This window comes from Notothenia rossii (genome assembly GCF_949606895.1).
Source record: "Notothenia rossii genome assembly, chromosome: 6".
Lineage (NCBI taxonomy): Eukaryota > Metazoa > Chordata > Actinopteri > Perciformes > Nototheniidae > Notothenia > Notothenia rossii.
Genome location: NC_136909.1, coordinates 75,604,776 through 75,624,499, shown reverse-complemented (window position 1 = coordinate 75,624,499; position 19,724 = coordinate 75,604,776). Strand labels below are relative to the sequence as shown.

At 37.4% G+C, this 19,724-nt stretch overlaps 3 protein-coding genes across 3 annotated transcripts; 2 read left to right on the top strand and 1 right to left on the bottom strand.

Moving 5' to 3' along the window:
• Positions 1-742: 742 nt before the first annotated feature.
• On the bottom strand, positions 743-4,218 carry LOC307043540 (DNA polymerase eta-like). The gene is given in 11 exon segments (XM_079688043.1): positions 743-940; positions 1,039-1,106; positions 1,108-1,212; positions 1,359-1,426; positions 1,652-1,773; positions 2,107-2,226; positions 2,353-2,456; positions 2,690-2,868; positions 2,997-3,217; positions 3,348-3,482; positions 3,990-4,218. Coding segments are annotated over 11 exon segments (1,377 nt in total). The 5' UTR covers positions 4,127-4,218; the 3' UTR covers positions 743-822.
• A 3,009-nt stretch (positions 4,219-7,227) lies between these two features.
• LOC307044446 (uncharacterized protein) lies at positions 7,228-14,832 on the top strand. Its single transcript, XM_079689681.1, has 15 exons — positions 7,228-7,354; positions 7,716-7,810; positions 7,892-7,926; positions 8,447-8,524; positions 8,619-8,677; positions 8,812-8,911; positions 10,526-10,646; positions 10,797-11,120; positions 11,230-11,583; positions 11,718-11,841; positions 12,203-12,297; positions 12,379-12,413; positions 12,934-13,011; positions 13,106-13,174; positions 13,309-14,832. Exons 7-14 carry the CDS (start codon positions 10,565-10,567, stop codon positions 13,166-13,168), a joined length of 1,155 nt encoding a protein of 384 aa, XP_079545807.1. The 5' UTR covers positions 7,228-7,354; positions 7,716-7,810; positions 7,892-7,926; positions 8,447-8,524; positions 8,619-8,677; positions 8,812-8,911; positions 10,526-10,564; the 3' UTR covers positions 13,169-13,174; positions 13,309-14,832.
• Positions 14,833-14,902: 70 nt separating this feature from the next.
• Positions 14,903-18,237, top strand: LOC307044447 (polymeric immunoglobulin receptor-like). Its single transcript, XM_079689682.1, has 9 exons — positions 14,903-15,130; positions 15,281-15,604; positions 15,714-16,007; positions 16,178-16,196; positions 16,304-16,398; positions 16,520-16,554; positions 16,962-17,018; positions 17,317-17,391; positions 17,542-18,237. The coding sequence occupies exons 1-9, from the start codon at positions 15,085-15,087 to the stop codon at positions 17,584-17,586; spliced, it is 990 nt and encodes a 329-aa protein (XP_079545808.1). The 5' UTR covers positions 14,903-15,084; the 3' UTR covers positions 17,587-18,237.
• The last annotated feature ends 1,487 nt before the right edge of the window (positions 18,238-19,724 follow it).

Genomic DNA, 19,724 nt, shown 5'->3' with positions numbered 1-19,724 from the left:
AGTATTTAGATAGTTAATTTTAGTCTAAGTTATCTCAGTGGGTCTCAAACGTTTTGACCACAAATTATGTAAACACATATTTCCAAGGTACTCCTTTATAATTATTAGGATAAATAAAAACAGGTTTGAAATCATTCCAATGTATACTATAGGACAGTTAACCAAAAATATCGTTTAAAGTTGGAGAGATACAAAAATATGCATAAATAAATAAATGTTAACTAGGTAAAATAAGATATGAATGAACAACAAAAATAAAATAAGCTACATTTATTTCTATAAATTCATTTATTTGTTTATTTGTATATGTATTTGGCTATGGTAGGTTATTGGTTATGTTCACATACTTATTTGATTATTAAAATGTAAACCGACCTTTTTCATATGGGCGTTTTAGAGTTGTGCCCCCTAGATCAGGTCTCTAGTTATTGTGTGCTCAAAGTGCTCCAGATTGAAGCATTTTACTGTAAAATGTTCAACAAAAAAATCTTCCCGGGGGGGCATACCCCTGGACCCCCCTAAAGGATGTGACATCCACCCCCCAATTCAAACATGTTCATACAATACTGAATACATTTGAAGCCATTTTGACGTCTATTACCTATGTCAATAAGTTTCTGTTTTTGCAGTGTATTTGTCTTTTGTAGAAATGTTTCATTTATTCTTTACACATAAAATATCACCTAAAATCTCACCTAGGGCAGCAAATTGTCTAGAACGGGCCCTGGTTCTAGGCCTCAAGAGCATTTCTTGTGCTGAAACATAGAAACAAATTGGCGTGGCGCACTTCGCACGCACTAAAAAATTCCACGCGCTCCGCGCTCACATTATGCTGGGCCCACGTGCCTTAGCACCGCTGCTATGACTCCATCCTAGGGGAAACACTGGAGCATCACTACATTTGCTAGCTGAGATGTGTAGCAGGGTGAGGGGTGGAGTCCTGGCGACAGGATGCAAGGGAGAGCAGAATAAGTCACACAGCATTCCTTCAAACAATGACTTCAATTGTTTGACAGTGTTATTCATATATTTAATTACCATGCTGCCTGGTGGTTTCCAGCTGTGTTCAGACTTTTGATAATGGCTAAGCTGTCACCAGATATTTTTGGTCGCTTCGTAGCGCACTAAAGCACAGCAGCGAGAGAAACTGCTTGCCCTCTTTTCCCCGAGCTGGCGTACACCAACCGTCAATAGCTTAGCCACCCGACCATTCTGTAAGATGGTGAGAAATGACAGGAACTGATGTGAAACAGTTATATTTACTGCATGCAGTATTCAGGGGAAACCTCAGATTAGAAAACAGGTAGTTCTGCTGTAAAATGGGAAAGCAAAACATTTCACAACCACAAATAGCTCACCACTTCTCTGTCCTTGGTAAGCCTTTCCTCCAGCTCAAGGGCCAGCTGATGAAGCCAATACTGTACCTACACGGACGTTATGAATAATTACAATTAAAAATGAAAGCGAAATGATAAAGATTGCATATTTGTTAAAAAAAAACATGAATACGTGTTTTGTCATCATCAGATGGGTCTACACAAGATTCACCACTTCCAGTCAATATGCAACTGAAATAAAGGCAACTTGAGTAATACTTCATTTACATTTACTTCCTGTAGTAACAAAAAGGAAACAGTGATGGTCTGTATCTGCTCTTTTGTAGCCAGTGATGACTTCCCCTGGAAGTTTTTACTGCAACCAATGGACATAGGAAGATGTCTGGGTTTCACTGCTTCCAACTCAATCCCCCGACACATGTCGAAGAGCCAATGGCTGCAAAGCAGAGAGGTTCAATCGTAAATGTGCTTAGCAATGTTCATAGATGAAATGCAAACATTTGTCACTGTAAGGAAATATTTTCCCAGTACCAGTTTGTTATCTATAGGCATTGTGCAATGGGCATCATGCATGCAGTGCACAGTGACAGGTATAGCAAAACATTAAAGAAAAATATATAGTAAAAATATGTTTTCAGACACCCATGTTTTGACTTTGTAAATCAAAATGTCTATTGTCTGATATATAATAACAGCAAAGACTAAGTAAAGTTTTTTTAGCCAGTCATTGTTAAACACTTTTGACCTGAAGTCATTTCTGGCCTCTTACCCTGTCTTTTCTCCAAAGTGCTGTCCCAGTTGAGCCTGAGAGAAGCGGGTCAGCTCTCCCATGTTCTTTATTCCCAGAGTTTCTGAAATGGATGCACCCAGCTTACCCCCCAGGTTACGGCTGCACACATGTGAAATAGACGATACAAAAGAACGGTGGGTGTTCTGTTTTGAAACTTGTTACTTTTGAAATACGAGGGGAATTGTCAATGAGTATTCTTTTGAAGGAGTAGTACTTTGAACTCACATCTTGCCGATGGGTAGAGAGTTGAAAAGCTCTGTCACAGAGTCCAAAGGGAGCACCGTCTGTCGGTTGGGTTTGTTCAGACCACAAGCCAGTTTGGACAGTACCTGAAAGAAGTAGGTGGTTAACAATAACCATAGCAAAGACATTTGACTGCTCTTAAAATGATCACACCAGCATTATATTTACACAATAACATAACATGAGGGGTAACACAAACATTTTATTGATGGTCTGATATAACAAGGGCAAAACCTAAGTAAGGCTTTTTTTCAGCAAGTCATTGTTTCATGCTTTTGACCTGAAGTCATTCCTGGCCTCTTAACCTGGGGTTTCCTACCTTATTATGGGATATCCCTGCTGAACAACGGAAACCTGTTTCTTTCTCTATGGCTGCCCTCACTTCCTCGACAATGATCGCCCCAACAGTGAGCTGCAGGTCTGCCGGGATGTGTTGCCCTGACAGAGGGGCGGGTAAGGACGCCAGCCACTGCTGCAGACCCCTGGACCTCTGCTCCTCTGAGGACAAACATGACTGTGTTAAGGGGTTACATTCTACCATAGTTTTGTGAGCATTTGTTTGATGTCACTTTTCAAAGCAGTTAAAAGTTATGCAACTGATAAGTCAAAGTTTAGTTATAGCCTACCTTTATCCAAGGCAGATTCTTCATGTTCCGGTACACTTTGTGGGTATCCCTGGATGTAGGTTGCCCTCAGTTGGTCAGGCTCAACTTGTTTGTTGGTCATGTTTTTCAGCCGCTGCTGGATCACATCCGTCAGATCCATGTAGGCCTCATCAATGCTGGCTCTTTCGATCACAGCGAAGCGAGACATCACCTCAATCACCTGCACACTCGCCTCCCTGTAACTACACAGGGGTGAGTAGTAGATGATTTAAATGACAACTGGTCACACGGTCAGTATTCGTTCGTCATATCAATTATTTAACGGTTTTATGGTAGAATCCCAGGAAATGTGAATAGCATAGGTGAACTTACGGTGTCAGGTCAGCCTTGCCACGAGACTCACGCACTCGAGCCACCTGCAGATCTGGGCTCAGTATCTTTGCATCGTCCACCCACATGTTCTTGGTGACACCTTGGGCCCTGGCCTCGTAGCTTACAGCTATGATACTAACAGAGGATAGTAATTAGTTGACAACGGCATGTTTAGAAACCATGAGCACTCATTTCTCAGTAAGTCCAAGATATCTGTGGGAGAAGAAGGCGGACGGGACACAGTCATTTAAATGGTCCATGCAACAGACACATTATCATGCAGTCACAGCAATGACTAGGAAGGAGTCATTAGTCATATGTCAGTGGACAGCCTGATGAAAGATCAAGGATACTTAATTATATGTTAAAGAATGACCTAAGCCTAGTTATGAGTTATTCCTTGTCCTGTCAATGATCTTGTTCTGCAGCTGCAACTATTTGTTTTACTGTATTATGTATGCTACAGCTATACCTTTGAACACAAGCAGGGTGCTTTGGAGTGGCTATGATCATAACAAGAGTATTTGTTCACCACTTTCTGATTTTGAAACATCAGATGCACAACAGTCCTGCTTTGAGAGACAGTCTGATCGCTTCTGTTTCAGTTGCATCATCAAAACAATGTCTGTGTCAGAAACTCACCCTCCTCCTTTCCATGTCTTGTACTGGGCCACAACACAGGAAGTGTTCTTCAGAGCTGGATTCAGCCTCTGTTCCACCTGCACGTAAAAGCAGTCCATGTCTACTAACGCCACCACGCGCTCCTTTCCGTACTCCATCACAGGAGAGATATGTTAATTCACAGCCCTCTTCGGTTTACTCCATGAATTAAACCGGCCAATGTTCATGTGTCGCTTTGTATTTACGCGCGGAAATGCGAATGCTCATACTGACGTCATCAAAAGTCGACTAACACAACCTCGGCCTCGGGCTTAACCTGTTATTTTACAGTAAAAACGACCAAAAGTTCCCGGTAAATATGTGTCATGTGAAAATGTAATGTTAACGTTTGGGCTTAAATGCCTCAAACATACTTTTTTTGACACAGTTTATGCTTTATTTTACTCAAAATGTAGTAATTTGCTTAACCCCTCCCTTGAACAGCATTCGTCCAATCAAAGCTGGCTACTTAAGGTACCTTCGATGGTTTGTCAGTTTTGAATTTTTCAACATGCTGAAGTTTTGAGTATAACATTATATACATATATGCATATATACAGTGGTGGAATAAGTACTCAGATTTAAGAGTAAAAGTAATAATATCGCAGAGTAGGAATACTCTGTTACAAGTTCAAGTCCTGCATTCAAATGTTGCATAGGTAAATGTACAAAAGTATTAGCATCACAAAATACTTAAGTAGGCCTATCAAATATCAAAGTACTCATTATGTAAAGTGGTTATTTTTGGAATAACATAAATTGTATCAGTGGTTTTTAACTATTGATGAATTCATGTGTCTATTATTTTAATTTTGCAGACGGTAAAGGATGACATAACCTTGATAACTTTGTATACTGCCAGATATCTCCATCCATGATCGTACATCAATGTATTTGTTGATGGAATGTTTGTATTAATAATATGAACAATCAAAAATAAACTGGTTCCTAATGTTGTCAAATAAGTTTAGTGAGTAAAAAGTCAGTACATTTACTTAGTTACATTCCAATAATAATGTAGAGGTATTATGGCTCTAATAAAAAGTATTCTAAAATGTGGTCGCTAGTAATTCAACATTACAAACAAGTTATTACCAAATGTTTAGTTAAAAAAAAAAACAATAGCAAATATAAGTCTACATGTAGGCCTACTTCATGTTAAGTCGTTTTTCAGCATCATATTTAACTAGTCAAATATTGTTAACAGGACAGTGATAGATCTTGATGAATGTTTAACTAATGTTTGGCAAGGGATGCAAATTACATGTTGTTAAAACTACTTCTAAACAGTGCTGAATATAATCTCGCAAAAACAAACAATACATTAAAGCCATACAAAGTATGACCGGTAGATTTAAAGCAGGACCAGAACAACCATGTTGAAAATGAGCAAGTGACAGTGTTAGAGTTACCTACTCTAATATTGAAAGCAGACATGACTTTTCTGTATGCTGCTCACCTGATACTCGCTGGGCTCACGGGTAAGTGATCTCAGCATTTATAATAACACTATATATAAATGATGGCCAGTTTTATAATTAAAACAATATTTTAGTTTTGTCAGAATCAGAATACCTTTATTAGTCCCACAGAGTGGAAATGTACGTTGTTACAGCAGAAAAAAAGCCACAGACAGCTTAATGTTACATATGTTACCTGCATTCAAAAGTATTAAAGTAAAAAAAAAAGTGGGGGCTGTGCTGGTTGTATAGTCTGACTGCTGCAGGAAGGAAGGAAGGACCTGCGGTATCTCTATGTGAGACAGCGGGGGTGCAGCAGCCTGTCGCTGAAGGAGCTGCACATGAGGACAGGGTGTCCTGGAGGGGGTGGGACACATTGTCCAGCAGGGAGGACATCTTGGCTGCCATTCTCCTGTCTCCCACCACCTCCACAGTGTATAGATAGAGTTGTACAATTTCAGTTAACATTTAAACATTAAAACAAGCCACAAATATTCATGATTAATATTGTGGTAAAAACATTTAACAGATGTGTTTTGTTGCTATGTTACTCACTAACCTGTAACTGATGCACTTATTGTAAGTCTTTTTGGATAAAAATGTCAGCTGTAATGCGGTGATGGTGATAAATAAAATGTATTTGATTGCACCTCTATATTTGAGTGTCTGTCTGATGTTGTTTTGTAAGGAATATAAAGTTGAGTGAAATGTCTGTCACAATACGGAGGCTATCTTAAGGGAGAGAATTATTAATGAATATATTCATTAAAATGCTGGATTTGTTCTTGTTGAAGGAATTCATAGCATAACTACTGTCAGTGAAGTGTCAGTGAAGGCTGGAGATCCCATCGCCATCCCATGCCTATAGAACTTGAGATTCAAAGATAATGAGAAATGCTTGTGTAAAGGAACAGGGTGGCCCGAATGTGATTATGTAGTTCAAACGAACAAGCCAGATAATTCAAAACAGTTTTCAATCTCTGATGACCAAACCCAAGGTATCTTCACAGTCACTATTCATAATCCAAAGGATGATGGAACAAGCTACTGGTGTGCTATCGAGAAAAGTTGGTCAAAAGATGTCAAAAAACGTTTTGAGCTGTCAGTCACCACAGGTATAATCTATTGAATGTTTTAAACACAGTTAATATCCTTTTTGTTAACTACTTTGTGGGGGAAAAAACGATGTTGTTATTTGTTCAAGGTATGCCAAGTCTTCACGTGGACCAACAGGAAATCACAGCATTTGAAGGAGGAAGTGTGACTGTCGAGTGCCACTTTAAAAATCCAAAAGTAACCAAGTGGTGCAGGCTGGACAGCAGCAGCTGTGTGTTGGATCAGACTGGATCAATAGATGGAGCAAAAGTCACCATCAACAGAAGTGTCTCAAATGTGTTCACCGTGACGATGAGTGGACTGAAGACAGAGAACAGCGGCTGGTACTGGTGTGTTAAAGGAAAATTACAAATGCCAGTGCACATAACTGTTCATGAGTTAACCTCAACTACTTCAACTACTTCAACTACTTCAACTACAATAAGCACCAATACAGCAAGTAAGACACTAACTGTTTTCTTTTTTCATAAATTACAAAACTCAACCTGGAAACAATGCTTGTTAATTTTATATAATAAAATCAATTAATTGAATGTACCTTGAAAATGTGGGAACCACGGTATAATAGTCCACAAATGTGAGTTTAAAAAAGGCATTGATATTATCAACAATGTGTTTGTACATGCATTTACTTTAACATTTTACAGCGACACTTCAAACCACTACCCAGAATGCCTCCCTGTTCACGAGTGAAGAGCCGCCTAGAGTACAGCCCTCCTTCTCCACCGTAATCGGGACAGGCGGAGAGAGCCTCCAAGATAAAAACAAGAGGTCAGTACTCATGATTACTTTTTAAAGCTTTCTTGTACTAGATCAGATTGTGTACATTTATACATAACCCTCTTTTCCTCTTCCATATGTTCTAATACAACACACCTGATATGCTGTGTACCTACTCAAAATACTAAATCACATATTTGTGCATGTTATTAATTATTTGCTTCTTTATGATTTGAGTCTTTAGCAGTAATGTTTTTCTTATATATATTAAAGCACATTCTCTTGTCTGTTTTATACATTTAAATTAACAAATAGTGTCAATGCATAGGCTGACATTATATGTTTTGATAAAAAAAGGTTAACCCTTTCATTCTTTTGTTAAATATAAATGTGATCTGCATTTCTCTTCTAGCTCCACTTTGGTATGGATTCTCCCCACAACCCTCGTCTTACTGCTGTTGGTTGTTCCCACTGCCTTTTTGGGATGGAGAATGAAGAAAAAGCGTCGTAAGTTTGCTGTTAACTCTGCTTACCAATTCAGGAATACAATACATATTTTAATATAATCTCAAAAATAATGTGTTGTAGATAAGACCAAGACCGAAGTGCCTGTCATTACTGGGGTAAGATTTTTATTTCCAACCATTTGTATAGTGATACATCATTAACAATATCACTCAGTAGCTTATTTCCTCTTCATTTTTATTTTCAATCTGCAGCTGCTCTGAACAGCTTAGTCACACAGTGTTATGAAGGGCAAAGAAGACCTTATGTGAAATACAATGTGAACTTTAAACCAAATATCCTATAGATAAATGCTCATCAGAAATGTAAAATAAAATCGCATTTCCCCTTAAGGGATTACATTTAAAGAAAAATACAAACTCCAGATAACAATTATATAAATAAGCATACTGACATTTAAGCTTGGTTTGAAAGGGGTTACTGGCAGTCCTCTCAGAGACACATACAGTTATCACATCATGACACAGCCCTAGGCTCCATAATGGCAAACCGCTGACTTAGAAATTGACCAAGCCATTTATATTCAAATGAACCAAAACTTGTTGTGCGCTAACACAGGAGATGGCAGAAAGTGTAACCTAATGATGGAACCTAACATTTGAAATGTATCCCCCACAGGGCGCAGAAGTTGAGAGAGATCCTGATGTGCACTATGCTACTATTTTTCATAATCCAGATGCAGCATCGCAGCTGAAGGTAAATCAGATGGTCTTGTTTTATTTAAAGAAGCAATAAAGAGAGCGCTTCCTTAAAACTAATTTGCCTACGTATGTATTTGTTTCTCATCCAGCAGAACAGTATACCCGAAGAGACTGTCACTTACAGTGCCATTGTATTGTGTGACAAATGGTATGGTATTACTTTACTTTACTATAACAGGCATCTCAATATGTCAAAAGTAACTCAAATGGATTGTTAATGTTGTCATGATCAGTCCAATGGTTTTCAGCATTCTCTTCTCTGTGTTTGTTTTCTCTCATCAGACTGAACCAGTAGATGGAGGTGTGATCTACAGCACTCTTCAAACTAAATTCAAAATAAATACTCTCCGGCAGAAAAGATGGGAAGAAGTTATTACTGCAAGTATGGCTACACATTGGTATTATGGATAAACCAAGCAACCCAGCAATCCCGTATTAGAGACGTGTGCAATTCAGAGACTTTCATTTACAGATGATGTGTTGTGCAACCCTGCACACATCACAAATAATGTGTCCCACATGCAAATGTTTCAAGTCAAGAGCAACACTGTGGCAGTGTGTCTAGACTCTAAAAGTAAAAGTGTGATGTTCAACATTTGTCACTTTCGGTTTGACACATTGGGTAAGAGCAAACATTTCTATTGCGACCAAAAAAGCAGATCAGACAGATTAAATAGACCAACATTTGGAAGTGAATGAGTTAAAGGTTTAAATCTTGTTGCAGCTTCTCCAAATATGAATTTTCCATCTTGCCATTGAATAAAATCATGATCTAGAAAATGATCTTTTAATAATTATCATCCCTAATCCTCCTTTACACTTTGGCTTTAAACAAGACACTTTACATATTGCTACTAGGGCTGCAACCAACACATTATTTGTCTTTCTGATTAATTTGTCAGAAAATAGTATAAAATGTCCACCCCAAAAGTCTTTCCCAAAGTCCATGTTGTCGGTCTATAACCAAAAGGTAAGCAGGAAATCACTGTATTTCAGTGGCTAAACATGATTTGAAAAATTAACCAATATATGTTCCTTTCAATTGACTTTCATTGCAGCTCTAATGTTAACAACAACTGATTATATTATCATTTTAATCAATAATAATCTCGTATTCAGTCGAGTACGACAACTATAGGATTAGCTTGGGGACGTGGTTTACTATTCCCAATGACTTCAAATAATGTAAAATATATATTTGTTTGGGAATCTTGTGAGAAATGTATGTTTCGACAATGTACAGTATGGGAAGTGTAACGCTTCATTACTGTGCAAATAAAAACTGAAAATGTAAAAGGCACCCCCACCACTCTGCACTTTCACACAGCAGAAAAATTCAAACAGCAGAACCACAAGGTCTGCCCTAAGAGGGGACTGTGTAGTCCCTCTTAGGTCCAGTTCCTTTGGTAAACACTGTTTCTCTGTGAGGGCATCAACACTTTGGAACACAATACCAATACAGATAATGAATAACACCTCCTATCATACATTTAACCGCAATCATAAGAACTGGCTTTTAAACAATCAAAAATGTGAACACTTTGAACTGTATCAAGGTATGATGATATTTCATCTGTTTGCATGTTTGTTTGTTCCTCTCTATTGTAGTACTGCTATTTATTTATTGTTGTACTGATGTGGTCTGCTGTACTCTATTTAGTTATGTTTTTATTCCTCTAGTCTTGTTGTGGTCATTTAACATCTTGCCAAGGACAACAGTTGAAAATTAGCCTGCTGGCTAATACTGGCTCATTTACAGCAATGTGGATTAATGTGCACTGTCCTTTAAATAAACAAACAAACAAACAAACAAACAAAATGATATCATAACTACATCTAGCCTTTATTATTGTCCTTTGCTCAGGTTTAATGTTCTCTAATATCCAAGGCAAAATTAAGCTGTAGCAATTTTTGCTTCGTCATCTAACTAAGCTATCGTCACGGCCAGACAAGAGGAAGAGGAAGGACTTTTAATCTCTTTCATTTGCACGTTTAGGAAAATCAGGAAGTAGAAAAGGACTGAGCGCATAATGTCATGGAGTTTCGTCTCACTTCACTTCCACTCGCCAACATGGATGTCCTTCTCCGAGTTCTTCTCTCTCTCAGTGCACTCGCAGGTCAGTCAGCTGTCATTTCATTTTGTGAGCTGGTTATATCAGATAACTATGGACTGAGTAATCAACACAAAACTCTGTGCATATTTAAATGAAATTGTACATTGTGTTGACTATATGTGCAGTAAAATGCTGTGTTTGCTCTTGTTGCAGGAATTCACAGCATAACTACAGTCAGTCAAGTGTCAGTGAGAGCTGGAGGTTCGATCACCATCCCATGTCTCTATGAGTCAAAGTACACAAACCATGTGAAATACTTGTGTAAAGGATCTACTTGGTCCTCTTGCTCTTATGAGGTTAAAACAAACGAACCAGACAGTTCAGGGAAGTTTTCCATCTCTGATGACAAACAACGAAAAATCTTTACTGTGACTATAAATCATCTGACTAAAGAGGACACTGAATATTACTGGTGTGTTGTGGAGATTGATGGAGGAGGAGATGAAGGAACGTATTTTAAACTATCAGTCACCACAAGTAAGTGAACCCTTTGTGAAATATTAACAATTTGGAGGAAAAGCTGTACGCAGTGTGTCCTTGTTTGTTTCATTGATATGAGGCTACACTCTTTTTTGTTTCCCTTAAGAAACACCCAGTCGAGACAAAACTAATCAGGAGATTACAGGATCCACAGGGAGCCAGATAGCCATCGATTGTACCAACAGTAACTCTGGAGAAATGAAGTGGTGCAGGTTGGGCGGCTCCTGTTTGACGAAGTCTGGATCAATAGATGGAACAGGATTCACCATCAGTGGGAATGTCGCTGGTGTTTTCACTGTAAGGATGAGTGAGCCGATCAAGGAGAGCAGCGGCTGGTATTTGTGTGTTAAAGGAGACTTCCAGATGCCAGTGCACATAACTGTTACTGAGTTAACCTCAACTACTTCAACTACTCCAGCTTCTTCGACTAATTCAACTACAATAAGCACCAGTACAGCAAGTAAGACACTAAACTTTTTCTATTTTAATAAATTAGATACCTAAACCTGGAAACAAAGCTTATTAATTTTAAAGGAATAGAATACCTTAATTGAATGTACCTTTAAAATGTGTATTTACTTTAACATTTTACAGCGACACTTCAAACCGCTACCCAGAATGCTTCCCTGTTCACGGGTGCAGAGCCACCTACAGTACAGCCCTCCTTCTCCACCGCAATCGGGACAAGCGGAGAGAGCCTGCAAGATAAAAACAAGAGGTCAGTACTCATGATTACTTTTTAAAGCTTTCTTGTACTAGATCAGATTGTGTACATTTATACATAACCCTCTTTTCCTCTTCCATATGTTCTAATACAACACACCTGATATGCTGTGTACCTACTCAAAATACTAAATCACATATTTGTGCATGTTATTCATTATTTGCTTCTTTATGATTTGAGTCTTTAGCAGTAATGTTTTTCTTATATATATTAAAGCACATTCTCTTGTCTGTTTTATACATTTAAATTAACAAATAGTGTCAATGCATAGGCTGACATTATATGTTTTGATAAAAAAAGGTTAACCCTTTCATTCTTTTGTTAAATATAAATGTGATCTGCATTTCTCTTCTAGCTCCACTTTGGTATGGATTCTCCCCACAACCCTCGTCTTACTGCTGTTGGTTGTTCCCACTGCCTTTTTGGGATGGAGAATGAAGAAAAAGCGTCGTAAGTTTGCTGTTAACTCTGCTTACCAATTCAGGAATACAATACATATTTTAATATAATCTCAAAAATAATGTGTTGTAGATAAGACCAAGACCGAAGTGCCTGTCATTACTGGGGTAAGATTTTTATTTCCAACCATTTGTATAGTGATACATCATTAACAATCTCACTCAGTAGCTTATTTCCTCTTCATTTTTATTTTCAATCTGCAGCTGCTCTGAACAGCTTAGTCACACAGTGTTATGAAGGGCAAAGAAGACCTTATGTGAAATACAATGTGAACTTTAAACCAAATATCCTATAGATAAATGCTCATCAGAAATGTAAAAGAAAATCACATTTCCCCTTAAGGGATTACATTTAAAGAAAAATACAAACTCCAGATAACAATTATATAAATGAGCATACTGACATTTAAGCTTGGTTTGAAAGGGGTTACTGGCAGTCCTCTCAGAGACACATACAGTTATCACATCATGACACAGCCCTAGGCTCCATAATGGCAAACCGCTGACTTAGAAAGTGACCAAGCCATTTATATTCAAATGAACCAAAACTTGTTGTGCGCTAACACAGGAGATGGCAGAAAGTATAACCTAATGATGGAACCTAACATTTGAAATGTATCCCCCACAGGGCGCAGAAGTTGAGAGAGATCCTGATGTGCACTATGCTACTATTTTTCATAATCCAGATGCAGTATCGCAGCTGAAGGTAAATCAGATGGTCTTGTTTTATTTAAAGAAGCAATAAAGAGAGCGCTTCCTTAAAACTAATTTGCCTACGTATGTATTTGTTTCTCATCCAGCAGAACAGTATACCCGAAGAGACTGTCACTTACAGTGCCATTGTATTGAACCGTAGTGTGTGACAAATGGTATGGTATTACTTTACTTTACTATAACAGGCATCTCAATATGTCAAAAGTAACTCAAATGGATTGTTAATGTTGTCATGATCAGTCCAATGGTTTTCAGCATTCTCTTCTCTGTGTTTGTTTTCTCTCATCAGACTGAACCAGTAGATGGAGGTGTGATCTACAGCAATCTTCAAACTAAATTCAAAAGAAATACTCTTCGGCAGAAAAGATGGGAAGAAGTTATTACTTCAAGTATGGCTACACATTGGTATTATGGATAAACCAAGCAACCCAGCAATCCCGTATTAGAGACGTGTGCAATTCAGAGACTTTCATTTACAGATGATGTGTTGTGCAACCCTGCACACATCACAAATAATGTGTCCCACATGCAAATCTTTCAAGTCAAGAGCAACACTGTGGCAGTGTGTCTAGACTCTAAAAGTAAAAGTGTGATGTTCAACATTTGTCACTTTCGGTTTGACACATTGGGTAAGAGCAAACATTTCTATTGCGACCAAAAAAGCAGATCAGACAGATTAAATAGACCAACATTTGGAAGTGAATGAGTTAAAGGTTTAAATCTTGTTGCAGCTTCTCCAAATATGAATTTTCCATCTTGCCATTGAATGAAATCATGATCTAGAAAATGATCTTTTAATAATTATCATCCCTAATCCTCCTTTACACTTTGGCTTTAAACAAGACACTTTACATATTGCTACTAGGGCTGCAACCAACACATTATTTGTCTTTCTGATTCATTTGTCAGAAAATAGTATAAAATGTCCATCCCAAAAGTCTTTCCCAAAGTCCATGTTGTCGGTCTATAACCAAAAGGTAAACAGGAAATCACTGTATTTCAGTGGCTAAACATGATTTGAAAAATTAACCAATATATGTTCCTTTCAATTGACTTTCATTGCAGCTCTAATGTTAACAACAACTGATTATATTATCATTTTAATCAATAATAATCTCGTATTCAGTAGAGTACGACAACTATAGGATTAGCTTGGGGACGTGGTTTACTATTCCCAATTTAAAAATAATGTAAAATATATATTTGTTTGGGAATCTTGTGAGATGTACAGTATGGGAAGTGTAACGCTTCATTACTGTGCAAATAAAAACTGAAAATGTAAAAGGCACCCCCACCACTCTGCACTTTTACACAGCAGAAAAATTCAAACAGCAGAACCACAAGGTCTGCCCTAAGAGGGGACTGTGTAGTCCCTCTTAGGTCCAGTTCCTTTGGTAAACACTGTTTCTCTGTGAGGGCATCAACACTTTGGAACACAATACCAATACAGATAAGGAATAAGACCTCCTATCATACATTTAACCGCAATCATAAGAACTGGCTTTTAAACAATCAAAAATGTGAACACTTTGAACTGTATCAAGGTATGATGATATTTCATCTGTTTGCATGTTTGTTTGTTTCTCTCTATTGTTATACTGCTGTTCCTATTTATTTATTGTTGTACTGATGTTGTCTGCTGTACTCTATTTAATTATGTTTGTATTCCTCTAGTCTTGTTGTGGTCATTTAACATCTTGCCAAGGACAACAGTTGAAAATTAGCCTGTTGGCTAATACTGGCTCATTTACAGTAATGTGGATTAATGTGCACTGTCCTTTAAATAAACAAACAAACAAACAAACTAACAAAATGATATCATAACTACATCTAGCCTTTATTATTGTCCTTTGCTCAGGTTTGATGTTCTCTAATATCCAAGGCAAAATTAAGCTTTAGCAATTTTTGCTTCGTCATCTAACTAAGCTATCGTCACGGCCAGACAAGAGGAAGAGGAAGGACTTTTAATCTCTTGCATTTGCACGTTTAGGAAAATCAGGAAGTAGAAAAGGACTGAGCGCATAATGTCATGTAGTTTCGTCTTACTTCACTTCCACTCACCAACATGGATGTCCTTCTCCGAGTTCTTCTCTCTCTCAGCGCACTCGCAGGTCAGTCAGCTGTCATTTCATTTTGTGAGCTGGTTATATCAGATAACAATGGACTGAGTAATCAACACAAAAATCTGTGCATATTTAAATGAAATTGTACATTGTGTTGGCTAAATGTGCAGTCAAATGCTGTGTTTGCTCTTGTTGCAGGAATTCACAGCATAACTACAGTCAGTCAAGTGTCAGTGAGAGCTGGAGGTTCGATCACCATCCCATGTCTCTATGAGTCAAAGTACACAAACCATGTGAAATACTTGTGTAAAGGATCTACTTGGTCCTCTTGCTCTTATGAGGTTAAAACAAACAACCCAAGCAGTTCAGGGAAGTTTTCCATCTCTGATGACAAACAACAAAAAATCTTTACTGTGACTATAAATCATCTGACTAAAGAGGACACTGAATATTACTGGTGTGTTGTGGAGATTGATGGAGGAGGAGATGAAAGAACGTATTTTAAACTATCAGTCACCACAAGTAAGTGAACCCTTTGTGAAATATTAACAATTTGGAGGAAAAGCTGTACACAGTGTGTCCTTGTTTGTTTCATTGATATGAGGCTACACTCTTTTTTGTTTCCCTTAAGAAACACCCAGTCTAGACATAAGTAATCAGGAGATTACAGGATCCACAGGGAGCCAGATAGCCATCGATTGTACCAACAGTAACTCTGGAGAAATGAAGTGGTGCATGTTGGGCGGCTCCTGTTTGACGAAGTCTGGATCAATACATGGAACAGGATTCACCATCAGTGGGAATGTCGCTGGTGTTTTCACTGTGACGATGAATGAGCTGAGCAAGAAGAGCAGCGGCTGGTATTTGTGTGTTAAAGGAGACTTACAGATGCCAGTGCATATAACTGTTACTGAAAACAACCCTAGTAAGTACAACTAGTGTCAAAAATGTTATAAGTGTCTATTTGTTTGTGGAACTGCTATTTTACTCTACTTATTATTTTTATTGTTTGGATAGCTTTCAGCAACAAGCATTTTAACCATATCATCCCGTAGTGAGCATGTGAATCTCACCTTTGTTTGGGTAATTCCACAGGTCTGAATCTACAAGACTGGTTAGAAGGCTTTGAGTTAACATACAATATTGAGAATTTGCCATTCTAGGATTAAAATATCCAATTACTTTTCATTGTTTGCATTTGTTGATTTACTCCTGCTTCAGGTCAGATTATCTGAAGCCCTACATCATCTCTTTGAGCTTGTTGATCTTCATTGTACTGGTGACCGTGTTCACCTGGTTTATGTTGAAAAGACACAGTAAGTATTTTCTGATTTTTGATTAATCCAAGTCAGATCAAAATATGTTTGTGCTTTTATTTTTGTAATATAGACTAGTGTGCCTTGAGAGTAACAGAAGTGTTTCCTGTGTCATGTTTAGAGCAGACAAAAGAAGCGGCATCGGCCGTGACAGCGGTAAGAACACCTTTTTTTATTTCAAAATGTTTTCCAAAGAATGCAATAAGGAACTGCAGTAAGTCGAAACTTAGGAGTAGTCAATTGTGGTTAAAATACAATGTAACGTCTTCAGAGAACATACTTTACCTTTGCACAAGTTCAGTGGGCAGACCTTTTACAATTGCAGATACACAACTAATATGTTTATGAGATTAAATACAGAATATTATAACCATTTTAAAAGATCTAACTCAACAGTATCCCAAATAGGGTAATCGTTTTTATCATTACTTTTATTTTTACTTTAATGTACCGAGATTTTAGTTAATTTGGTTGAAACTTGGTTGAAACTTGGTTGCACAAAGTTGAAATTGCATTTCTGAACATTTCATTTGAAGTATTTTTTTCCCTCTCCTTTAACACAGACCGAAGAGGAAATAACATTCAGTACTGTTACGCACAAGAGAAACACTTCAAGCCAGGTAATCCATCACTGCAGAATATCAAGATGTTACATTTTCATATAATGTACTATCACTTTCTTTAACTGTACTGCATATTCTACAGGGCATAAAGGTATTTCATATTCATAATCATGTTGAGCATCTCTATGATCCAACCAGTGCGTCAAGTAAAATACTAAAAGGCTCATTGATAAACTTGGTACATCTATCTTACTTTACCATTCCCAACTAAAAACAAATAAAATAATTTGTGATTAATCAAAAACGTAAGTTGCACACTCCTATCTTTTATAACTGTGTCCCCTTCCTCACACAGAGTTCACCTGCGGAGAGTGCGGTGGACGTGGTATATAGTTCTGTGATCCCCATGAAGCAGCAACATGTACCAAAGGTAACTATTAAGCAAGTTTCACACTGACTGTCACTTACTGTTTGTATTCATTAATCTATTTCTTAGTCTCACTGGATTTAAGGCAAAAACATATTTTTTTGTTTTTCTTTAATTGTTTTCATTCTTTTTTCACTTCTTTCTTTTCAACAGGTTGAAGCGAATGATGAGAACGTCACATACAGCACATTGGCTTAGCTCCAGCACGGTTTAGCATATTTAACCACTGCTTGTCTATTTATCTTGTAAACTAGTCTGGTTATTGGTATTATTTGGAGAACTGGCGTCACCATTTGTTGTCTGATATTATTATGTAAGCTGTGAAGTCACCTCTCTATTTCTTCCCTTTGTTTAAACCATGGCCTTACTTTACCTCTTCTGCTAACATTACTAAGAAGCATTTCACTGTGTTTGACAAAACTGTTGTCAACATGTTAACAGTATTATTTGTTAGGCCTAATGCACACAATAGCAAGTCGTCTTGACTCAAAGTGCATTTACAAAGATTGGAATTATATTTAATATCATGTAATCTCCTGTCCTTGTTTCAAATTTCAATGTGTACATTTTTCTAACTGTACTATATTAATAATATTCAATATTATATTGTCTTGAAATACCAACCACTGCTTATGTGCTGCCATCAGACATCCTGATGGTATAAAACCACTGGAAATGTTAAAATAGCACAATACTGCCACCTAAAGTGTCAAATCAGTTAATATCTTGTAATGTTCAAAGCTTCCCTTTTATAGAGTTGCTTTTCAGTTTACTTGTCAGTTTGTATTGTAAGGTAAAATGAATAATGGCTGAATTAAATTGAGCTGCTTCCTGCTTCCTGGTATTGTGCATGCTGCCTCACTGTAACACAGTCATTGCCTTTTTGGATACATGAAAATAACCTTTACTAATGTTACAATCTGCACTTTTCAAGTCGAAATAATAATAATAATAATTTAGATTTTTATAGCGCCTTTCAAGAAACCCATGGACACTTTACAATGGGAGATAGAATAACTAAGTCATAATAATCACACAGACACCAGGTTGAGAAACAGGTTGCTGGGTACTGCATTCTAGCTGGGGCTGAAAATGGCTGCTTTGAAAAAAGAAAGTTTCCAATTCATCTATTTTAATTCTCACAAACCGTTTCCAGGCTTTAGTTTGCAAGACATGTTGTGTCAGAGGAAACGGGTTTTACTCAACCACATCCTCTAATTGAAGAATATCTTCATCAGTGGACACCATGTAAAGCATAATAATGCTTTACATACACCTTATGTGAGGGACTCACTTAAAAATAAGAACGATTGTAACAGAGTTGCATATAAAAGATTAGGAAATATAAATGCTTGTCGCTGCCTTGGGTCCTGTGTGTGTTGTCTGACTGCTCACTCACCGACATGGCTGTTCACCTCAGACTTCTTCTCATCCTCGCTTGACTCACCGGTCAGTAACTGGTCATTTTAAAAATGGTTGAGCCAATTCACATGCCAGTAGATGACACAAAAAGGCAGGCGTCTGTTGGGTTACAATGTTTTATTTCATACAAATACAATTTAGTATGTCAAAACTTAATGTGAATGCTTATGTATCAGTTAAAAGGCTGTATGTATTCTTGATGCAGGAATTCGCACAATTACTCAAATCAGTGAAGTGTCAGTGAAAGGAGACATTCCATCACTATCCCATGTCTCTATGACCTGCAACATAGAAATCAAGTTAAATATTTATGTAAAGCAGGATCTTGGTTGTCTTGCTGTACTAAAGTCCGGACTGATTCACAACGTTGCTCAAGAAAGTTTTCAATCTCTGATGATAAAATCCTAAAAATCTTCACTACGACCATAAATGATCTGAAAAATAAGGATATTGATTATTACTGGTGTGCTGTGGAGATTGGTGGAGGAGCAGATGTTGGGGACACATTTTACCTGTCAGTCACAGGTAAGAGACCTTAAAGCATCTTTCAGCACATTTTAAATCCTTAATCCTGATATTTTACAATGAGATGGATAAAAGAGATTGCTTTTCTTTATTGTTAATCTCAAAGTCCTTCGATCTTTATCCTCCTGAACAATCAGGATATTGAACGTGTGCATGAGCTCTCAAAGTCAATTATGGTAGAAAATCCCTAAGAAGGGTCGTAATTCTGCAACAAAAATGTTTTATTAAAAGTAGTGAGATACAATCATAAGGTCTTGTTCTCTAACAGATGTAACTTCTGTAGATGCGAAACATGTCAATCTACAAATCTATTGTATATCAAGTAATTAGGCTACCTATAAATCTATATTGAATGTGTTCTCCCTTAAGGTAGACCACATCTCTATGTG